The 24228-nt window shown below is 32.2% G+C and overlaps 1 protein-coding gene across 5 annotated transcripts in view; it reads right to left on the bottom strand.

The window, feature by feature from the left end:
- Positions 1 to 2870: 2870 nt before the first annotated feature.
- Positions 2871 to 24228, bottom strand: part of LOC123557907 (gamma-aminobutyric acid receptor subunit alpha-6-like) — an 88173-nt gene continuing 66815 nt past the window's right edge. For all 5 annotated transcript variants that reach the window (XM_053544263.1, XM_045349688.2, XM_053544261.1 and 2 more), the window contains exons 2-9: positions 17027 to 17127; positions 10014 to 10081; positions 8092 to 8315; positions 7626 to 7708; positions 5374 to 5514; positions 4890 to 5042; positions 3637 to 3896; positions 2871 to 3314 (exon numbers count right to left, since the gene is read on the bottom strand). In XM_053544263.1, coding sequence (XP_053400238.1) covers positions 3015 to 3314; positions 3637 to 3896; positions 4890 to 5042; positions 5374 to 5514; positions 7626 to 7708; positions 8092 to 8315; positions 10014 to 10081; positions 17027 to 17127 — 1330 coding nt within the window. In that variant the 3' untranslated portion in view covers positions 2871 to 3014. The remainder of the gene's footprint in view (positions 3315 to 3636; positions 3897 to 4889; positions 5043 to 5373; positions 5515 to 7625; positions 7709 to 8091; positions 8316 to 10013; positions 10082 to 17026; positions 17128 to 24228) is intronic.

The following is a 24228-nucleotide window of genomic DNA, read 5'->3' as shown; positions in this document are numbered from 1 at the left end:
ATATATGAATCAACGACCACTAATGAATTGATAAATATTCAAAGTTTTTAAGGAAAAGATCTCTGTCATACTGTTCGAAGGGAAGTTTAAACTTTCAAAGTTTTAATATAATACCCATAACCATATGTAAGCCTTTATCCTACAATCGTTTGTCAAATTAATGTTATAAAATGTTTCTATAAAACCTCGAATAAAGTAAAAGTATTACGAAATTTGTTTATTTGTTTTGTAATTCAACGTTTGAAGGATTGGTCTTGGAATATTTGTATATTAAATCCATTTGTCAACATTTTTCTGAAATGATTATACTGAAGTGAGACTTTCTATATACAAAAAAGATCGTTTATCAAATAATCAAGACAAAAAAATACAGTTTGTTTGTTTGTTAGTAAATGCATGAATTAGAAATGCATCTCTTTTATCAAGGCTAAGAAATAATCGCTTTCAAATATATAATTCTAGAGCAATTTGTTGAATACCAAGCTTTTTTGGACATATACTTGAATGGTTATCAAAGATTTATTACTGTATACACAATAAAGAAAACTCTTTACAGAGTAATTTACTTGTCAGGAAATTTGTATAAAAGAAATGTTATAGTCTGTAGTTATGCAAATGTGGTTAATATCAACCTTGTGTTGGTCTGCAAAACCAGACAGTGTGTAAAAGTGCGTCAGATTCGATCATTGAATTCTCTGTTACAAAATAATTGGTCCATTATTTGCTTAATGTGTTAATTTATTGTGTGCTTGAAAACTGTTGAAGAATTATATATCTTGAACAGGTTTAAGAATCAACATTTCAGCGAAACGTGATGCAGATTTACATATTCCATCTCCGAAATATTTGAATATTTGTTTTGATGTTAACTAAGATGTTCTAAAAGTTTCATAACAATCAATTCACAATTAAAGACTTTCTTTTTTAAATTTGCTGAATATTCTCCACCATAATTTTCTTTCAAAAGTAATCAATATATTTCAAAACGTAAAAAAGCCCGTTGGAGTTTTTCAAAAACCTTTGCAATACCGGTAGAACTGGTTTATAAGGTAGTTCCGCACGTTTGGTAAACCAGAAGTAATGACGTAACGTCATTTTCCCGATAACGTAGTATAAAGACCGAATCCAGGCATGAAAATCATCTAATTAATTATTGGCAACCCGTGAGTATTTACTGAAACAGCAACGTGATATATCTGATAGTGAAAATACCGACACATTAAATTTATTCAAAAATATGTCTTTAGCTTGTTTGCGAGTCTCTTTTATCATGGACAAATATCTCAAAAACAACCTCACAAACCTATACATTTTATTTCACCATATTACAATTCATATATGTATTTACGATTAAGAAAGTGTCATAAAAATCTTAACTGTAGAAAATTTTCTATTCGCGAAATGTTATCACAGGTGTAATTTTCTCATAGACCCCCACAACGAAAACCTGCGTGAGAAACAAATCAGGTTGGTAATTTCAAAATACTAAGCACATGACCCCATCTTTTTATTTGCTGAATTTACTAAGTACAGTTTGTATATTCTGGTTTAATCAAATTGCAGAAAATGTTTTTACCCCAAAATGCAGAACTACCTTTAAATCAGGAAATACCCTGTTACGAAAAAATGCGGATCAAACAGTAATTTCTCGGATTGCGTTTGTGCTTTTGACTTTAGATGCTATTGCGAAGTTGAGTTAATTTGTTGCTATCTTTATGTATAATACTTTACACATTCCGGTATTTTCTTTGTATTTTTCTTGGATTCTTTGCTACTACATTTTTCCGCTCAAGCCAGTTCCTCATGAACGGACTCAGTCAACCAAGTCTTGGTTTCATTTTGTGCTTTCAAAGGATTGACTAATATATTCATTAGGTACACTATGCTGTCTATCAGGTTTGGTTTGAGGGACTAGAAGTGCCTCCATATCCAGATTGGCTGACCATCCTTATGTTCTTTGTGTAGTGTGTTTCATTTATGTTTCATTTAAAACGACAATAAAACAATGTTTAAATGTGACTTTTAAAGTGACACTTTTATTGTTTTACTATGTTTCGTTCCGAGCAAGCTTGTTTAAATACTTGTGATTCGTATGGTGGTTAGATCAAAATAGTCTATAAAGCATGACGATTCACTTCATCTTGCAACCCACACTAAAATTTTATGGATCAGTGATTTAAATACTTCCTAAATCACAACGTTGTCCGAATTCAAAATATTTCTTAAAATTCCAAATTTCAGTCAGTTTTAGGGGTTTTTTTTATAAATGTTTCTCTTATTTTGTCATCAAGTTTATCGATTATATGGAACTTAAATTTGTTCTTTTAATTGTAGTTTATATCGCACATAAACAAGTACGTCATGGATATTCCAAACGTGTTTTCTAAAGTTACTAGAAGTTTAAATCTGGTCTTCAAATGCTTTCCAAGAAAAACCATCTTCTTGCCGAAGCCGTTAACAATTATTTTACAGAAATATATCAGTTTACATGATTTGTTGGCAGCAAATAATTAGTAGTAGGTGGAAAGGTTATAATGAAATGTCTGACATGTCCCTCCAAGGTGTATATATAGTTAACCTCGAAAGAAATGTCATTTACAGCCTTGCCGATCTTCTTCATGCCCTGGGTTGTTTGAACTTAGTGGTAATTACTGATTGCAGTAGTCTTAACTGATTGACTGTCACAATGAAACACACTGAGGAATCTGTTGTACTACTATACCTAACAATGTTAATATACACTTAGATATTCTACAGCTGTGAGTGCTGGTATATCTTTTTCATTTCATGACACAATTTCTGTGTACTGAGATGGAAGAAAAGTGTACAGGTGGAATAAAGCAATATTGATAATATTTTTTATATTTGTCTGATTTATTTTGCATATGTTCACAAAATAATCACATAATATAGCTCTTTTTTGTATAAACAATATATCTCTTCACAACTGTTAATAAATTATTCACATTTGTTTGAAATGCATATAAAAATCACAACATGTCTTATTTTGTATACTACAAAATAACTAGATAACAAATCCAGTAAGATATATTAAAAACCAGAAATGTTCCAGGAAAAAGATATCTACACCAAACATCAATGCTACTGACACCATTTCCGGTTTCAGCATTGCCTCGTTCTCGGAGTTTTGACCTAAATTTTGGATTTCCTGTCAAACATTTTAGAAAGAGATGACGAAATGACCTTTGCTCTTTCCGTCGGTTTCTACTTTTACGATGTGCAGTTGTTCCACCCAATGTATCAGACATAGATTGAACGTTAGATAACGGGACCGATTCACCATTCAACGTGTCCTGTGAAAAAAAGGGAAGAAGCTCAATGACAGTCTGACAAAGCAAACAAACTGACATGTATCGTTTGATACGCTTAGTATAACAATAAGGTACATTTTACAGATTAAACAAACCACGATTTAGAAATCCATTTAATTGATTCTGTTGACGAAGAAAATAAGCCCATGAAATGGGAGATTGGCTGAATATTATGACAATTAGTTTTTTTAACATGGTTGAAACTATCCTTGAAAACTCTGCTTGTTCTCATCCGAGACTTAGCTGAAAGGCATTTCTATGCAGACTCGTAAGATAAGAAGAAATGTAGAAGATATATTCTTACTTGATAAAGATATACCCTCACTGACTGATCTGGAGTTGTTAGAGGAGCTATTTCTTCCTCGTCTTCATCAGATTCAGCACCACCGTCTACAGGTAAAACTTTCGTAAAATAATTAACAGCAGCGTACTCAATCATGGCCGCCATCTCGTAGATAACACATGCGTTTAGATATGTGTCTAACGCCGTAGCGTAGGAAACCCGAGGTAAGCCTTCTCTAACCGTCATTCCAATACCCGCTGTCGCTAATATCGTTGTCACACCTTAGATAAAAGTAAATCATTATAGTCATTAACGTATTAGCATGTTATCTCACAAAGACAAAGATCCATTACGATTATTTAAAAATGTGTAAAGTCCATACTAAAACAATGTAGGCTATATGCACTCAAAGACAAATCAAGCGAATTAAGTCGGAAAAGATAACGTATTCAATGTATAATTCTAACATAAGGGTCTGGGACATATTGCTTTATTATAAAGAAAGGAAAAAAAACATAATCTATTTAGAATTAGTATTTGATTATCGAAAAAGTGAGTTTGAACATTACAAGTATTTATATTATCTAAGAAATATTGTATTTCTAAAACTCTATCAAAATATCTTCAGCATAAATCCAGACCTAACATATTCAATTCAAAATAGAAGATATTACTAAATTTTAATCTTGTATATAAAACCTATCAAACACAGTTAGTTCAGACAGATAAAGCACCAAATCGAATGAATCTACAATACACCGAGCTATTAAAGATAAAACATAGCCGAAAATAAAATCAGAAATATAGGGAAAGGTTCATGAACAGAATCATATAAAATGGTAAACAATTTAAGGATACATTTTTGAAGCACACACAATATAATCTTTTCAGTATAAATATTTATTGCAAATAATTCCAACTAATTAAGTGTGGTTCAAAATGAACTTGACAGGCACACACTTGTGTGTACTTGATAACATCTTTTAGAAATTTCGAATTGTAATCATATTTTCATACTAGTATTCAAATCAAGTCGACTTGATTAAGGTTAATCGTACAGCAAACGGGAAGGTTAGAAAAGCTTTGGTATTATGAAAAATGGCTTCACTTGTAAATTATAAGCAAAGTGACACAAAGTGAGTAATCTTAAATACTTCTGTCATAAAGGTTCCGTCATCTAAAGCTGAATAAAGGTGAAGGTTTACTAAAGTGGTCCAATGATAGCTGATCTTTTTTCAATAAGACGAAATGTATTTACAATAGTTAAAACATACCTAATAGAACACGAGCTGGTGCTGCATCACGGTTTATCCAAAACGAAACCCATGACAGGCACGTGATCATACTACAGGGAAGGTATGTTTGCAAAACAAAAAACCCAATATGACGTTCAAAGTAGATAAACACTTTCAAAACAGAGAATGTTCCTGAAACGAAATGTTAAGTTCTCACATATTATAACATGAAAACATTGCTTTATTTTATCATAAAATGTATGGTTAAATAGTGAAGCTCGTCTTGTAAACAAACCATAATAAGTATAACCACTCAAAACAATTAACACAGGTAACACTAAAACGAACAATCAAATTATTTTTTTATTCATAGTTCACGAAAATAAAATACATGTAGCAATTGTTGAAAGCACCGCTATAATATAGTGCAATTTACAAACACTAATTTTTTACAAATATTTTCTCTAAAATTCATTGAAATCTCAGGTTATATATACATGAAATACTGAATTTGATAAATTACCAAATACGGTTTTATCTGAATGATTACTCGACGTCACTGAGATGAGATCGAATTGTGCAAGTCGGACATCTTTATTGACCTCTACAGAAATGTTGTTCCCATATTTCCATAAATAAACTATATCGTCTGTTGTATATCCATCTGCAATAAAAACTTTTTTTTCTTGCATGCAAGACATGATTTTCTCGTGTTTCGGCTGGTGCAGGAAAACATTTTGCACCCCGGGGTGAAAGATGACTTACGTACTGAAATTTAAGAATGAATGCGAAAATTTATATGGTACTATAATATAATAGGGCCTAAAAGGAAAGCAATTCTTTTAGTTTATTTATTCTATAAGTTGAAGAACATGTTTGCTAGAAAAAGAATCTGTCACTAGTTGAAGGTGCCGAATTACCACGAAACAGTTACCCGAGAGCCAGACATTTCTATCCGCACCGTCAGCCAGTGAAATATTTTTATAATCTAACACATGGTTTTATAAGAAGTGATTAAATCTGTAGCTGCTAGATTTTAAAATGACTCCATTTTTACATCTAGAAATAATTTTTGCTGAATATTACTCGGGCAAATGATCAACACCATCAGTCGTATATGAAAAAGTGTATGTTTGTTTGCGTTTAGAAATTTGATATGATATTTTCAAGAGTTCATTATATTAGATGTTACTTGTGTCTGTCTCATAGTTTTTGTTAGGACTTGCATGTTGAAAAATCGATGTGAATCAACACACAGCAGGACCGAACTTTTCAACGTCCTGACAAGATGTGAATCCGTCAGAACTTATGAACAGTTTTCATTTTAATAAGTTTAAGAATAGTGGCGGTACAAAATGATTACTTTGTCCCGTTCGATCCGTTAAGAATTGGTTTTCTTAAATATCTCTGGAAATGATAATGTACTTTTTTGAAACTTTTTTTAAAAATACCTTAAGGATCAATGTGACACATATATTTTTTAAGAGATCATGCCTCATACCTATGATTTTTCTTTATACTAAATTTTTCCCTTTATGCAATCGAAACTTGTCCCGTCCTGTTTTGAACTGTTTTTCTCCAACTTCTCTTAAACCGACACTAATATTATTTTGTTACTTAAAACAGGCTTAGAGAATCATGTGACAATTCACATATAAGGGTTTCGTAGCTTTTTTTACAAAAGTATTTCCGTATTGGCACACCACAAGTGGTCCAGCCCGTCTATCCTGAATTATTTTCCTTGAGTATCTCTAAACGAATACAGATTTTATTTTAACAGTGAACATGCTTAAAGGATCAAGTGACAAGTCCCGTGACTTGACATTTTTTTCCCTCTTCGCACTCCAAAATTGTGCCATGTCGTTTGTCCTGTACTTGTGTCCTTAGATATCTTTAAAACTATACAGATAATATTTTGAAACTGGAGACATGCTTTAACGATCATAAAACAAATTCGCGTACCACATCCCATAACCCCGACCTTACTTTTGGCTCATTAAAAATGTCCCACATTATTTCCCTTTAACATCTCTGGAATCTACATAGATAGTACCTAGAAACTTAAAACATACTTTCCGAAGCATTAGACTTGTTCTCATATAAAGTCCCATAATCTATCATTTCGCTTTTTGCGTGTGAAAAGATTTCTATTAGTAGTTCTGAAATTTATGCATGCATTTGACTGAAACTTCACACAAATCTTTTCATCAAAACGCAATTTAACATTACCAGTTTCCTAACTCTACCTCTTGGTCAAAACTATTCCCTTTTTGACATAAAATGATAGATAGCAATGAGGAAAAGTGCCAAGCTCAGAAGCACATCATCCTATCTTGTCTTTTTTAAATTGTATCCCTTTTAATTTCACATTTTAAACATTTTAGGCCGCTATAGAAAATTTGAGTGCTTGATACATAGCTTAATTGCTAGAGATATAGAAAGCATGAAAATGACTTTGTCTTGCATGATTAAAAATGTTTAGCCCTTTTTTTATAAGAGAACTAAATGAAACATGTTTATAACACAATGATATGGCAAAAGGACCTATTGAAATTCTAAATAACCATAAGACCCTGCATTTTTGTGTAGTATATACCATTAACTGATGATAGTATAGATAATGAATATTCTTAATTTCTCTGACAAAGCAGTTTTGTGATGTGAAACTTTTGCACTAACCCGAATTTAAATTCATATCAACAGTATTTAAATATTTTTTTCATCGAATCAAGAAGATAAATGAAAACATTTACTGGCATCATTGTCGATACTTACAACTTCCCAATTCTAGAGAACATATAGGTCTGTCCATGGGATAAAGATTTAGCTTCATTGGACATGCTGCCTTTACTGTTAGTCTAAAATGCAATAAAATAATGTGAGTACAATCGAAACTATTGACAAAGGAACAATATTTTGCCAAGTGATATTCTATCATTCCTAATTAAACTCTGTAACTAAATATTTTAAACTCAGCGTTTGTGTACCGCTTTTACCGGCTTTACGTTTGGCACAAATGCACTTTCAAATTTTAACGTAGTCTTTAACATTTCGAACATTATAAAATCAGTAATTGTAGTGAATACATACACAGTAGTTTTCATAACTTAAACCACACTCCTTGTGAGACAAATGACAATATAAATGCATATATTTGAAAGCAAGAGCAATGTACTAGTATACAGTACATTTAGCAGAAAACTAGTTATTTATTTCACTGTGACAAATATATAATACAAACCTCCGAGACAAATATACTCGTCCGTCATTTCTGATGCGAACAAACAAATTTGGTCTGGGAATATTATGCTGGTGAGATTTCTGACCGTTTAGGAAGTAAGTGTTTGGTTTCCAAATATTTTCCAGGAACAAATTATTTAGAGTAACTTCGGTGATGTTTCTGATGTCAAACTGTAACCTTTCATCTGTCCATCTTTGTCTAAAGTAACATTGAAAGGAGTAATCCTGAAAAATGGAACGTCTATACAGTAGACGCTGTACATTATTTACAAGTACAATGTATATGTTTTCGTATCATAAGTATACCGTTGTTTGTTAGTTTAATAAAACGTTTTCCAGTAAAGATTGTAAATTAGGGCAAAACAAATCGATCTGAGTCAATGACTTGCAAAATGAGACAAAGTATGCCAACTTTTAAAAACTACACTGTCCACACAGTTCATTTTAACAATATGTTCAACTGATAAAAATCTTCAAACATTTACTTAAAAAACTAAATGTTTAGTAATTCCTTTGGAGTACTCTGTCTTCTGCTCTTTTCAATAACATTTCAATAGTATGAAATACATTTTAAAAAATCTTAAAATCTTGTCCCATTGTGCCCAGCTTGTACTTAAATACTCAAAGTATTTAATGAATAGACCATACAGTGACCTCTCAGTAGATGAGGACATTATTACAACATATAAATTAAAACCTTAACGGTTTCTAGTTATGACATACATGTATATTAAAGTAGGAATTATCTTTCTCACTTAATATGTGTTCCGTCGTGATGCTACTTTCCTTGCTTAGATAACTAAGGGAAAAGTCTATCAGAAGTATAGACAGTTGATATTAATCCAATATGACCCAGACAAGATATAGATCAGATAATTATTTGCGCATGAATGAAATCGGACAAATTAGTCCTTACATAAATGCTTGGAGAATCTTAGAGAAAGTTCGTGCCAAGCTTATTTATGAAATCTTTGACATTAGTGAATTATTTGAAAGATTCTAGTAAAAGGGACAAAAAAATTCGCCAGCAGTCATGCAAATTCCTCTATCGTTTTTTTATTATTTTTTTTTTCAAATTATTGGCTAATTATTTGTCGAATATCAATGCGATGCACGCGTGCATGCACAGAAGTTGATTTTGACATCAAAAGCTTTGACAAATTGTGATCAGGCAGACGCTTCTTTGAACTTTTATTTAAAATCTGCATTTCACATTCTCTCTGGATGAGAAATACATTTGACAATTCAGAAACAGACCTTTCTAAATGTTTATTACAACACCATTAAACTGAACTACATAATACGTTAAACCGAAGAAACCACTAACAAATGATACAGCGCAAATAACAAGACTGTAAATGCCAAATATCTTGTCGTACCAAAATCTACTAACATTGCAATGGGTATTGCCAATTTTGTCATTATTCACACCTCACAGTGTAGTAATTAGATAAAAAGCCAATTTCTAAAACGTTATTTATAACATAACTATTTCATTTTATTGTAGTAAATATTTTACGACAATTTACCTCTACAAACCTTAAGTGAAAAAAGCAAATATTGTACGAAATCCAAAAATAATGAAAACAGTCGCCCCGTTGTCGACTTACAGTTGTCATTTTTCTGGCCCTTTGAAATCATAGAGTTTTTTTCACTTTGATCCATCTTCAAAGTAAAAATATATGAGTAGAGGACTTGAAGCTTCTACTCTCATCTATTATTTTCGTACTTGGATTTGATGTTCATTTCTGGTCCTTTAAAATCATTGAGTCAATTCAATATCATTTTTGATAAGCTGGTGTTAAGAGCGTGAGGGGCATTGCGCATTTATTGTCGTTCATGAACATTTCAATCTAACTGATTTTGCTATTGTTTTGTCGTGTTATGTTTTATGTATCCAAAAACCATGAATGAAAGTCTTACCATATTGCTTTCAGAGATTTGCCCAATGCTTCTAATCAGAATATCTGTTTCAACAACCAGAGGTGGACCTACAACATAGAATTGGTAGTTATGTTAAATACTTATCAAATATCTCTGTCTTAATATTTCACCGCTTGCAACAATTATTTCAAGTGTTGCCATAAATGCAAACAAAATGAAGTGTATTTACACTGTAGCAAATGTAGAAACATTAGAATGAATAAGACATAGATACAAACTATTGATGCATTTATCTAGTTTTCATTCATAATGATATCATTGTACGTATAGAATGAAAACAGTTGATGTTTTCTAAGCATGTATGGAAATACCACAAGGTAAGGAAATGAAATATATTACGTACACACCCATAAACATGAACGAACTGATGCGTAAGCATACAAAAACTGGTATATAAACTTACTGATATTCTTTTACTATTTATAACATTCAAGGCGATAAAGCGAAATTTATATCCATGAATGAAATGAATGAATAAATCATTAAAGGGACAACAGCAAACGTGTTGATTGGATACTATTTATATATATTTCTGTTTTCATGTTTTCATAATCGTCAAATGTCAAACAAATAGCTAAAAGAAAGGCAGTTTCCTTCATCTGCCTGTTGTAGAATCGGAGTCTTCCCTATAGATGTAGTCATGTAGTTGGTAGTGATTTAATTAATCAAATAGAAAATGTGGACAAACATCAAACATAAAAATCCTTCTCTTTGGATTGTCTCGGTAAATAAGCTTCTCGGCGCATCAAATAAAACACTGGTGTAAGTTAATCAACCGTACTAGATCACAACAGTGATATGGCCTTCTAAGTATACATGGAAAATGAATGTCTATAATAAAATCCTAAAGAAAGATTATTTTAGCAAACACAGAATGCAACCAATCAAAATAATAGCAGAAACGGTTTGACTTGGTCTGATGATGAGCCGATATGAAATGTGTAACACACCTACGGTCCAGTGCCCGCTTGAAATCAAATCTATTATACAGAAACATTGAATGGGTCACCCATGGTCTAAAAGGACCAGAAAATATGACAACATCTAAAGACAGACTGCTGTTGTAATAGTTAATTAAATCTATAAGAAAGATACTATGGAAGTATAGAATGCAACCGAGCAACATTAAAGCAGACTGGTTTTGACTCAGTCTGTTCAAGTGAGGTTATGAAATGTGCATTTAGCGAATTGGAATACTATAATACAGAAATACTGCATCCACTCCATGATTCCAAAGGACTTGAAAATACAACAACACTGCGTTAAAGTAGGGAAGACTTTTTTATCGCCAACACTTAATACTTTAGAGACCACATATATTACAGTTAATACAAGAAAATGCGTTGAAGGGTAGAAAGCAGCAAAGCAACTTAAGAACTGACGCGGATTGATAAAGTCTGTTCATGATATATTATCTAATATGCAACGACCCTTACGCCCCCTTGCATCGGCTTAAACGGAATTCTGTTACACAGGAACATTGACCTAACTGTTTGAACTTTTAACATGTGCAAATGTTGTGTTCTGCTAAACCAGGGCTAGAGGTCGAGGACGGTAGCGTCCATGACAATGCTCAGTTAAAGTGAGCCTCAACATTTTTATATTTGTCTTTTGGGGCGACCTGTAGACTTCCACTTTATTTTTTATTTCTATGGTATTATTATTGCATTCGTTTGAATCTGTGTACATTTGCTCAGTCGCTATGTACGTGTAGATATGTACAAGTACATTTTTTGAAACTGTATACAGTATGGGTGGCTGCATTCTTTGAAAGTGTTTTTCCCCCTATTGGATTTTTGTCCTCGGATTTTAACTAGTTAAAAGCTATCCCTGCTAGGTAAATAAGCTACACGTGTAACGGTAACAGTACGCACGATACACACAAAAATGTTCTTGTTAACTGATTAAAAAAAGCCCAAAGAAGCATGAACTAAATAATTTTACGGAAACAGAGCATCGGCAGTAAAAAAAACAACATTAATTACTCAACGAAATAGGGTAGAAGATATATATCAAAGCAGCTTAGTAGCCTGGCGGACTTTAAAAACTGCATGACTTGAAATATTCAACATCTTTAATAAAGTACGTTGTTATACCTTGTCACAGAAGTGTGGCTTTAAATCATCGTTATATTTGAATTATAACAATAAAATTTGGCATAATAACGGTAGCCCAGTTAAAGATGTTTATTGTAATATACTGAATATGTTGATTACGTTTACTAAACTCGTCATCATGACTGCACGTTCTGTAAGGGTACTGCAATGTGAAATATTCTTCACAACCCATATCATCAAATTAAGTGGATATTTTAACAAAGTAACGCTGAATGTAATCCATTTGAACTGAAGCAACAGACAATATATTAACCTTGAGTCAAAATGCAGGGAGGCGTCTGACGGCACTTGACGACTGTTGTTAGAATTCAACCAAGCAAAGTTCTAGGTATTTTCTATCCAAATGCATCTAAATGTTCTCACTTCTTTACTGATGCTATTTAATACCTTTGAATATTAAAATACCGACTTCAGTTCACTTTGTACGGTTTAATTCCGCAAAAGTAAATGAGCCGTGCCATGAGAAAACCAACATAGTGGCTTTGCGACCAGCATGGATCCAGACCAGCCTGCGCATCCGCGCAGTCTGGTCAAGATCCATGCTGTTCGCTTTTAAAGCCTATTGGAATTGGATCCGCGCAGGCTGGTCTGGATCCATGCTGGACGCAAAGCCACTATGTTGGTTTTCTCATGGCACGGCTCAAATGTTCAAGGCAAACAGATGTCACAAACATGCAAATATCAGCATTATAATAAGAATAGGCTTACAATCAAAGATTAAAAAAATTAAAAGGTAAGGGTCGATTTCCCGGAAGCACAAATCACCCCAAACACAACCATAGAGCCATGCATCGCAAAGTGGGTAGCCGTGTCAACCCAAAAAGATCAATGCTTTAAATTTTGAAAATGCCTTACTGAAATGTTTGACAATAATTATAGATTAATCATTTATGAAGTGATTCTATGTCATATCAGTGACAGTGACTTTGACACGGTGTGTAGATTAACAAATATGGAATATACACTGTCAGTAAATTCCATTTGTAGCGAAAGCATGGCAATAAATAATTTATAGTAAGTTTTCTATGTTTCAATGATATTTCTCGGTTCTTCTGGTAAAATAACAATAATAATAATAATTACAGCAACGCGGAAAATCAACGTCCATAAATAGGAAAGACATGATGTTTCACGTCGAGCTCCAGCTGAACTTTATCATCTATTCAATATCCTATAGCATAACGTTATGTATTTTACAACATCTGAAATGCATTTCATTCTCTATTTTGTCTACAAGGTGCAAAAAAAACAGCAACAAGGGAAGGAACTGTTGCGGAAATCAAATATGGAAGGCAAAATTAATCCTGACTACCTTACATGAAAAAAAATAAACTGTTTTCACGTGACAAGAATTGACCGAATGTATGGTGAGACATTGGTAGGAGGTAAAATAAATGCAATTAATTCCCGTTTACTTCTCATGTGTACAAGAGTAACGTTAATTGTCTAGAAATCATTTTGCATTTATTTCCGTTACGGTAATGCTGATTGATGAGGAATGCTTATCAACACAAACAGTACGAACAATTCGTGCCAGGTTTCTTTGTTAAATAACAAAGAATCCAGCTTTCTATTCATTTCTGCTTGACTGCCTTGAGAAGATTTGCTACCAAAACAATATTTGTAAAAATCTGAAACCATGCGTGTTTTTTATGAAAAAAAAATGAATTGTAATTGCTGAACAATATATATTCGTTCACAAGTACATTTTGATAAAAAAAGTGTATCCGACGTTTTGAAATCCATAAAAGTAATGACTACATTCGTAAATTACTGTGAAATCATTTAATTTCGTGGGCACGAAATTTCGTGGTTTTGGTCAGAACGGCAATTTCGTGGGGTTATGAATTCGTGGATTTCAACTTTTGAACATAAGATGAATGGGAATTTAACTTGTTCGTTGGGATTAAATTTCGTGGATTGACTCAACCACGAAATCCACGAAAATTAGTCCCCCACGAATATTAATGATTTCACAGTAGTTACAGATCAGTAAGCAATTGCTATTTCGATGATACTTGTCTGATACATCTGAACTTATATGGCTTCTTTCAGTTTAGCCAGTTCAATACTGATGTTGCTATTGCAAAATTCCTGCTTGTTTATATGGTCTCGGAACATTTATGCAATTTGATTTCCATTAGTAGCAGTGATAGACACTTTTATACATTTCTTTTATATACAAAGTATATAAAATAGATAAAAATCAATATATAAAGTTATATGATATATAGATTAGTGACAATTCCAACGTATAAGCCAAGTATACAAGAGTCCCGATGACACTAGTTTCCGTCTCAAAACATCCAAACGCATATATGCAAGAGATGTTACTGCCTCAGTTGATAGTGTTTTAATAAAAATATATAATGTGCATTGCTACTCTGTTAATAAATCACTCTGTCATGTTCAGTTTGGCTCTAATTGTCTTTAATGCTTTGAAAGCTTTAAGGGATTGTACGTTTTTATTTAAAGTTTATTGCTTAATCAGTGCCAGTTCTGTATGTAATCCTTACAAATTTTAGGGCCTATCTTTGAGCTTGTATTATCAACTTGCAATTTAAAGTTTATATTAAATTTTTTAATAGGTGTCTTGTATTGGAATTTTTGTAAGTTTTTTTACGTTTTATATCGTTGTTGGAATACCAGTGTTTGCATGTGTAATAAGCACTTTAAGACTAAATGGGAAACAACTGAGAAAAATGATGGCAGACTTAGTTTGACTGATGCTGTACAATTTGCAACTTCCCTTCCGGCTTAAGGGAAATTCTAATCTGCAAGTAGATCTACTTTATAAAACATGGAAGATACTTAATGATATCAAAGGATTAGACATGTAAACAATATTTAACAGCAGGAAGAAAAAACAAGCATGTTTTGAACTTCGCAAATACTAGCAAACCTAAAACAGTAACGTAAAAAAGGTTCGGGGCAAAATCATCAATCAGAACAAAGACTAAGGATATGTTATGTACGAATTTTTGCTGAATAAGCCCAATAATTTTTAAGTTAACAAAAGAAAATGATTATTAAGATTTACTAAAACAGAGGACTTCCGTGACCGAGTAGTTAAGATTGCTAACTTCGATTCACTTGCCCCTCACCAATAAGTGTTTGAAACATCGCTTTGGGTGTAGAATTTTCTATGTGAGGAAACCATCCAGCCACCTTATGGAAGGTCGGTGATTTTACCTAGGTGCACACCCTTGATGAAATAATGAACAGAGGGGCACCTGGGGTCTTCCTTCGCCGTGGAACACTGGAAAAGTTGCCACATGACCCAATTTGTGTCTGTGTAACTCTAAATAGTCACTCCGGCCCCAAACTCACCCTGTCCCACTGAAATATCTCTTTATTTGTACGTTATTTGTCTCAACAAATAACAGAATGTACATATCGCTAAATCTCCCCATGGACGTAATTGGGAAGCAGACCAGGCAGTATGTGGTAATTATTATTCCGGTCATTCAGCTAACGGTTTAATTCTTATTCATTGACTTTATTGTGCTGTCAGAGAACACCAATTCACGGAAATTTGTCAGTTTTACGCTCCTTATTTTGTCACAAAAGGAATCAACTGGAAACTTGTGCTGCATATAAAAATGCCTTATATACTCTATAGCACAAAATGATTTTGAAAATTGTTTTCGTTCCGGACAAAATGCAATTAACTCTTGTGCTACTCTAAGAATATTGATGATATAAATTTAAAGGCTACACATGTATCATTTTCACACATGTAATCCTTCATGAAAAAATTGTTGCAGCTAAGTAATGGACATCACGCGTCGAGTAAACAGTAACTCGAAGTTAGAAGGGAAGTAACGTAAACAGGCATAGCAACAAAACGAAAGTGAAACACCTTGACATATTGCTGTTTTAAATTCTGTTAATTTCAGATTTCCTTATTGGGGGAAATCAAAACTATTCTATTCACTAAATTAACAGAAGTTAATTAACAGGGACGGACCGATTTCTAATGTTGGTAAAACTTGTGGTCCAACCCTTTTGTATTATCATACCTTTGCAAAGTATCTTAATGCACTGTAGTATTATATGTCTTGATGTAATGATGGTTTGCTGTTGTATATATATTTACATATTTATATGATATTACTGTCTTGATGTACATTTACCATCATGTCTTGTGTGATAATTGCAATAAAATATGATTAAACTAAAAAAGAACAGAAGTTACTTATCTTCATTGATTATAACACAAATATTTTATGTCAGATTCTTTACGACTATAATATAAATAAAACACGACTCCTTTATACATTACAATATCACGGGCTTAGCGCAAAACGGTTGTAACTTATATGAAATAAAGAAGAAGTTACAACCGTTTTGCGCTAAGCCCGCGATATATTTGTATGTTACGTCTGCAAATTGAATACCTGCCATGAAATTTAGTGGAAAATGTAATTTTAGTCAACAATGTATGACCAAAGGCATATTTTCGCCGAAAGAAATTCATTCGTTCGAACTTATCCAGTAATAAAATCCAAAACATGATCATACTTAGGTACAATGTAGTCTTTCAATGTTAATATAGACCTTTCTTGGAGATTGTTACATCTGTTTTCGTAATTGTCATGCATTTCCTTTACATGTTTTATATAATTTGTGTGTATGGAAATGGTGGCATTAAAGATCTATGCCATGTGAGTCACATCCGAAAATAATGTCTATATTATCTAGTAATTTTTAATAAACAAGTAAATCACGGATAATTGCATACCGTTTTCCTTGTTCTTACTATTCTTTTAAAGACTTGATATTTTCTGTTATGTGCTGATAGGAAATTTTTGTTTATAATAAATTCTACGTTCATACTAAATATTTAAGACAAATAATGATTTAAGAGAATACCTCCAAATCCAGGTCTTATCTCCTTTCGATACCCTGTAAGTAGCTTGTCTAGCACATCAGTTGTATTTTCTGCATAGGTTGGGAACTGTGACCATGTGTATCTGCAAACATATATGCATAGACATTTAAAGGAACATTTTAGGTGTAGGCGTAACACGTGTTGTATATAATTTAAAAATAACTTTACATAACAAATATTTCAATTGAATCCTTTGTTAAACAGTATTCAAATTTTCATAATAAGAAACTAAAAAGGACACATTCTATTGACAAGAGCTTACGGGAGGCTGCCACAATGGCATTGTATCCCTGTGTCACTTGCTTTACACATATACCTTTTATACAGTAGCAAGATAGTATTCGTACCCGAGGAAACGTTCACAAAATAAAAGAAAGTAAGATATTTTTTCCAAACAAGAAATGAAGCAAGCAAACTGAAATGAGATATTAATTCTAAGGGTTTCAATGGCATTGACAGATTAGCAACAGAAAAACATGTCTTAATAAGGACGATTTCAAAATATAGTTTAAGGTTATGACCAGTCATATGAATGACCCTGCTTGAAACGCGATTTTATTAACGGTGCCAATATCAAGGAATAATATGAAGTACACATATATAGATATTATTAAATAGTTTTCTGTTTTCTGTTTAGAAACAGATTCAATACATGAATAAATGATATTTAATGAATTATACAGTAAAGCAAGTCTAAATTCAGAAAATGTACTGATATGATTATAAAGCAAGATGTGTCTAAGGTTTCAGAACGAAATGTAAACATAGACTATTTTATGTGATATACTTGTACCTTTGTTTTCACTCGAGACAATCTATTAAAATTACTCTCAGCAACAATAACATTATTATATTATCATATGTTTTTATTTTACACTCAAAAGTAGGTTAGATTTCTTTGTCAATACTACTTCAAGTATGCTGTATGGATATGTTAAATGAATATTATGTCTATTTTATTGACAATGTTTAAGTAACAGAGGCATTTGAATAAATAGAAATAACATATTTGATATTAAATATTAAGCAACAGTTTATGTCACTCTCCATTGTACAACATTGATATACCATCCAGTATTAATATCTTACCAAAATATATATAATGTCCTATCAGGAAATCTGGTTGAAGGAAAATTATAAAAATTATATAATTGTCTTGGAATTATATAGATTAGGAAGATTTAAGCCTTATTTACGTCCTGTAAAAGGGACATATTAACATGTATATTTTGATTAAAGTACACGATTGCTTGTTTTGGGTAAAAGATAGCTTATGTAAGACTAGCACAGTTGATGGTTCGTTCAGTTCCAGAATATGCCATGTTACTTAATAGCATATAGCAATTGTAGCTTACAAGGAAGCAAACACTGATCTTGTTTTTCATAATCATATGTCTCTCTTACGAAGATAAAACAACTTAAAAGGAAAGTAATGCATTTAAAATATAGATTTATTGTTTCATCGGTTATATTGATTAGAGCTGGTGGATGCAGAAAAAAGAAAATAACTCCCTCCGTCTTCGGCATGGCAGTCACGTATAATATACCCCTAGTCAGCAAGCGTTCTGTTGTAGTTAGTATATTATGTATTCACATGCTTATATTTGAGGCATTTTAGAAGGTCCACTCATTTGTTAGTATTTGTATATAAAACTGATTAAGTGCGTCCTTAGCAGTACTAAACCATATGTCAACAAACATATAACAAGTTACGAAATCAAAAGAGATTAGAATGAAATAATCAAGCAGTCTATGACAATTTGAGATATATATGACCGAAAAAGCCGCATTACTGGGAAGTGTGTCATCGTGGTAATTGATAAACAATGGCGGATGACATGGAGGTGTCCCTTAAAGCGTTCACTTTGACCTACTTCCGTTGTTTGAAAGATGATAATCCACTGCTTATAGTAAGAAACTGACAAGATTAAATAAAATCTTAGCATCCTATTATCAATAATCTTACCTTCGATCCTTCGCTAGATATCTTTTTAAGGTATGAAAGTATTTTTTAGTATGAAACTGAAACGAATTTATTTTTGTAGCTTTCTTGAATCTGCAATTAATATTAAAGGTGGTTGGCTGAAACTAGAATAAACTAATTATACATGTATGAATTATTTGCAGACAGGGAGTCGTAGTATGCGGAGAGATATTAGACTGTGACTGCTAGTACCGTAGTCCATAGAGCAGTCTGGGAAAAAATGCATAAATCAAGCCTGAATTATGTTAGTTATGTAGAAAAGCTTTTAGTTTCAGAGGTGTTAGTCACACAGTAATGCTAGTTTATGAAAATATACAAAGGATAAACATTATAGCTTTACTTTTTATATCATTCAAAATAAACTTTAATTATTTTGATAAATGATGTTTGCTACATACTGTAACAGAGTTAGCTATCTGTATCTAAATTGTGACAATATCATAATATCGTCATATCATACATCAAATGTTATCGCAGCATCTCATGTTATCACAGCATCACAATTTAAGAACAGAAAGTAACGTCTATGACGTAGCAAACATCATAATTACATCTGGAGAAATGACACTTTACCTAATTATCATAATTTTAGAAAAGTATCTATGGAACTTTGTTAATAGTTTTCTGAGACATAAACCTTTGTCATGGTGCTAGAATTTTAGGTAGAGATGATATCGTATATTCATAAAATGATATAGAGAATTTATAGAAATATAAAAAGAAATATCTAATTATTCATTAATTTGCAAAAGAATATATCTTATAAATCAAATTATAATAATTTAATTTCGTGTTGTCTTTTCAGTACTGTAATTATTACTGTAGCAATATCTTTCAGACAAAGCATATTTTTTAGATAAACATTCCATTTATAATTGCAACAGCTGGCTTGCACATGTTCAATATGAAACTCCATATGTCTTAATTTGTGTCAAACGAAAGCGGCAAAGATATGACAATTAGAAATATTAAAATCGTTAAAATATTGCCTTCGAGAAGCAGAGACAATGCAATATTCTAGTCCCGGACATAATTTTCTGCGGAAGGTTCAGACTGATTTTCTATAAAGTATTTTTTATAAATGAATAAAAAGCTGTTCTTTACAAAACACTTATATGCCAACATTATTTAGGAAGAAATTTGACCCTGATAAAAGAAAGTGCAAACAACCTTTCTTTCAACTTTTATTAGAGTCTATGCTTTTCTTATATATCTAAGTTATATTTGTCAACCAGAGTGTCGTCATGAATATCTATATAGATATTGCGCTTAAATTAACCGAAGTCTGCGAGAAATAATGAAAAATATTTCTAACTAAGATTTATATTCGTTAAAGTGTATACAATGTACACATAAACGTTGTGTCTCAGCTGAATAGCAAAGATAAATTTGAACAATGAATAATTATTAAATTAAACGTCAGACAACAAAATATGATATTTTCTGGTCCTTCGGGATATTTGAATTCAACTCATTTAGATTTGAAGATTAAATACTGCTTAAGCCGGTGCTAGGGGGCGTGGGCAGTGTTGCATTTTCCATTACTGCTCATGAACAGACTCAATCAAACCGAGTCTGTAATTTTCGCTGTTTGCCTTGTTCTCGGTGCTTCCGTGGGATCTACTGTTCAGATTTATTTGTATATAGTTTGCATGTATCAAATTCAATTATAAACATACAAAAATACATCTACTTAAACTGTTGTCTAAGATAAAATGACTTCCAAAAGTATGACACATTTAATTATTATGTGTGCAGTTTGCTGGAAAATTTATCTTAAAAGCTCATTGCAGCTTTATACGTCAAAAAAAATTATGTGTTGATCTAAATATTATTTGGTGAAGTTTGCTGGAAAGTTTATCTTAAAAGCTTATTGCAGCTTTATACGTCAAAAACAGCTAATTTGTTGATCTAAATATTATATGTTTGTTGTTTGCTGGAAAATTTATCTTAAAAGCTCATTGCAGCTTTATACCTTAAAAAAAGCTATTGTGTTGATCTCAGTACAATTTAAACATTTAAAAGCTAGACATATGTCTCCCTAGCTACTTTCTATGCCATTACGACACAGTAAATAGCACTACAGACGGACAATTATCGAACTAACAGCATATGTCTGGACATGAGAATATAAATCTCTGAATTAGTATTGACAAACATGTTTATGACATAGAAATTAACACTTTCCTGGCACATGAATCAAGCAACTTGTATAGCTATGCATAATCCTGTTTCTAACTGACACAAAATATATCGTGTGCACCGTTCCCAGTGAGAGGTCGTTATTTAGAAAAACGACATTGTATGCGAATCTGCAGAAAATCTCTGCGCGTGGTAGAGGCTGACATATAAATTTATCGAGTGTTTACACATTATCTTAACAACAATATTTGTAACAAGCGTTGAAGTAATAGTATCGCCCATGAAATAGAAAGTAACCGAAATCTGTAATGATGACTTATTTGTAAACTTCTCACTTTTCCTCGTTCGAAAGGAATAAGCACACCAATATACCTGCAATGCTATAACATAATGAAGATGATCCTTACAGTTTGTAGTTAGGAACAATATCGTTTACTAGATTTCTCGATGGATCGCATTTTGAGCGTTTTTATTGAAATTGTTATAAATGTGGAAACGTGGTGTGTATTGACTAGGACGTGACTTATACCAGACATAGCTTAACGTACCTCAGTTGTAATTTCTAAAATGAGGGCGAGACATTATTCCATTTTTATAAGAAAGAGGTTGTTTGAACCTGATATGTGTTTACGAAGATTTTCTGTTTGTTCAGTTTTTGACATGAGATATTAAATAACATTGATTTTAATTGAAACTATCGTCCGTGAGGGGAATATGCTAGAGCAACTTTTAAGATATTAGTTACGAGTGTTACTGATCTATTTTGAATATATGTATCTTAGTTTGATTGAGTCATTATGTGACAAGAAAAGATTTCAAAAATGTACACAATTCCTTACGAACTTGTGGTACCGGTTGTAGAAGAACTATGTTATACAATAGCATCGACTAGACTACATCATCCCAGAAAAAGACATTAAACAACACTAATGTAATATACATTTTTAACATATAAATATATCCTTATGCCTCTCTCGCCGCCAAGTAAATGCTCCATCGATTAATCTAATTTCCATTACCTAAAATTGTTACTTTAAATGAATTTATTTGGAAGAATAGAAAGCATTAGAAAGAGAATAAAGTTTCAAAATGCCAGACATTCGGAAGGCTTACACTTAATTCCTTGCGTGTAGACGTTAAAACAAGGTAAATGATTATCCTATGTTATTCCTTCTGCTGATAAAATGTATGGTCTCCTTAATCAAGAAGATTTATTATTTGTTGGTAATTTAGTCTAATACATGGAATAAAATATCAAGAAAGTTTGAAAACATGTTTATCAGGGAGAGTGCTACATTTCTTTTATGAAATTGCAATGAGGCTTATTTTAAATGTCGAGTTGCATTGTATAAATTATATCATGTGGATATCTGACGAAGTTTTATTGAACAATATTTACGATTACGTCGGGTTTTTGCATTATCGTATTTCAAACAAAGCAAGGTTGATTGTGTGCCATTTGTCACAGATTAGTTTTTATATTTTTCTGAAAGAGATATTTTGAGTATATTGAGCCTATTCAGGTACGCAAGCGGACGTAAATGTTTCATCAAACAGCGTATGACTCTATCTGAATAATATTCTTATGAATATTCCGTTCTTGCTCACATGGTTCACAAAGTATATTCCCGTTAGCTCCGAAAATTCAAACAGCGCTGCATCATTATGGATCTAGAATAATTCTTTATATATAACAATACTACAAATACAAAAAATTATAACTAAATATATTATTTTTAATTTAACGGAATTTAAATAACCCTATTTGAATGGGGATTTATCTCAAGTACAGTACAAAATTCTGTACAACACCTATAAGGCTCTATATTATCATTTGCCAGCTTAAACCAGTGCCATGATAAAACTCTACAACTCTAGAACAACTTTGCAAAATTGATTAACAGTTTCAAAACAAACAAAACATTCTATTTTATAAGTTCGTATACCAACTAATATAATGTATTAGAAGGAGAACATATTATTTTTATTCATGGCAGCACTGATTTGAACTTCTAAAATTTGTTAAAGTTTTCCGACCGATAAGCCTGATAAACAAATTGAATACATTTTCAATCAAAATAATATGCCCGTGGAACCCAGCGGTATTTACAATGCATCTGCCTTTAGAAGTGAATACGCAAGAAAAGACTGCCGTATAAATGTACTGATGATAATAATAAGCATGATTTTTTTTCGTTTATTTTCTTATTTCTTTGTATGCCAACAAAAGGGTTGTTGGATATGTCCAGGCCTGTGTATAATTTCATGCTTAATTAGACATAAGTCTGTCAGCAAATAATGCTATTCGATTTTCGTCTCAAATATTTATTCTCACGTGATGGTACGTCTAGTACCAATTTCAGTGGAAAAATGATACTGCTCAACTGCTGAATAAATGATCAATAACTCAATGTGCGAAAAGCCCTACATTAACTTTTTAAGTGCTAAGTTTTATCCGCTGATTAATTTTGATCGGTGCTATTTTCAAAGGAAACACATCCCAATCAAACTGCCCATAAATATGATGATAACGCTGTCAAAATGTAACCAAGGAAAATAATAGTAGTCTTAGTTTGATTCTATACTACCTGTTTATGAGAGGAAATGATTGTACTAACAAGAAATTAGTCTGTCATTCTAACTACACAATTTGATTATGAGGCCGCTATCATATTGAATAGGTAAAGTATATGCGCGCTGGGGAAAATATTTCATGATGGACCTGTGAATTCTTTACTTATGTGTGAAACAGGTCTCATAAGCGTAAATACGACTAGCTTCTGTTGATTATAAAACATACCGTACGATTTGTTGTGAATTAACTGTTGTTGTACTTTTAGTAGTTCAACCGCCACCCTTGTTTAAGAGCAGCATTTAAAAAACTTGTTTTTTTTTCATCCTTAAGTAATAAGTAAGTAGACTCGCCCAGTTTAATCAATCTAGACGTATAATCTAACTCTATACATAGAGCGCCTACTTCACCCGATTTACATTCGGAACATTTTCACGCGTTTCGGGCTTTATCGTATGTTTAACATGGGATTTTTGAACCGTCCA

The sequence above is a fragment of the Mercenaria mercenaria genome, chromosome 5 (assembly GCF_021730395.1).
Source record: "Mercenaria mercenaria strain notata chromosome 5, MADL_Memer_1, whole genome shotgun sequence".
NCBI classification, from domain to species: domain Eukaryota; kingdom Metazoa; phylum Mollusca; class Bivalvia; order Venerida; family Veneridae; genus Mercenaria; species Mercenaria mercenaria.
Note: the sequence above shows the minus strand (reverse complement) of the source record. Positions and strands in the feature narration are given on the sequence as shown.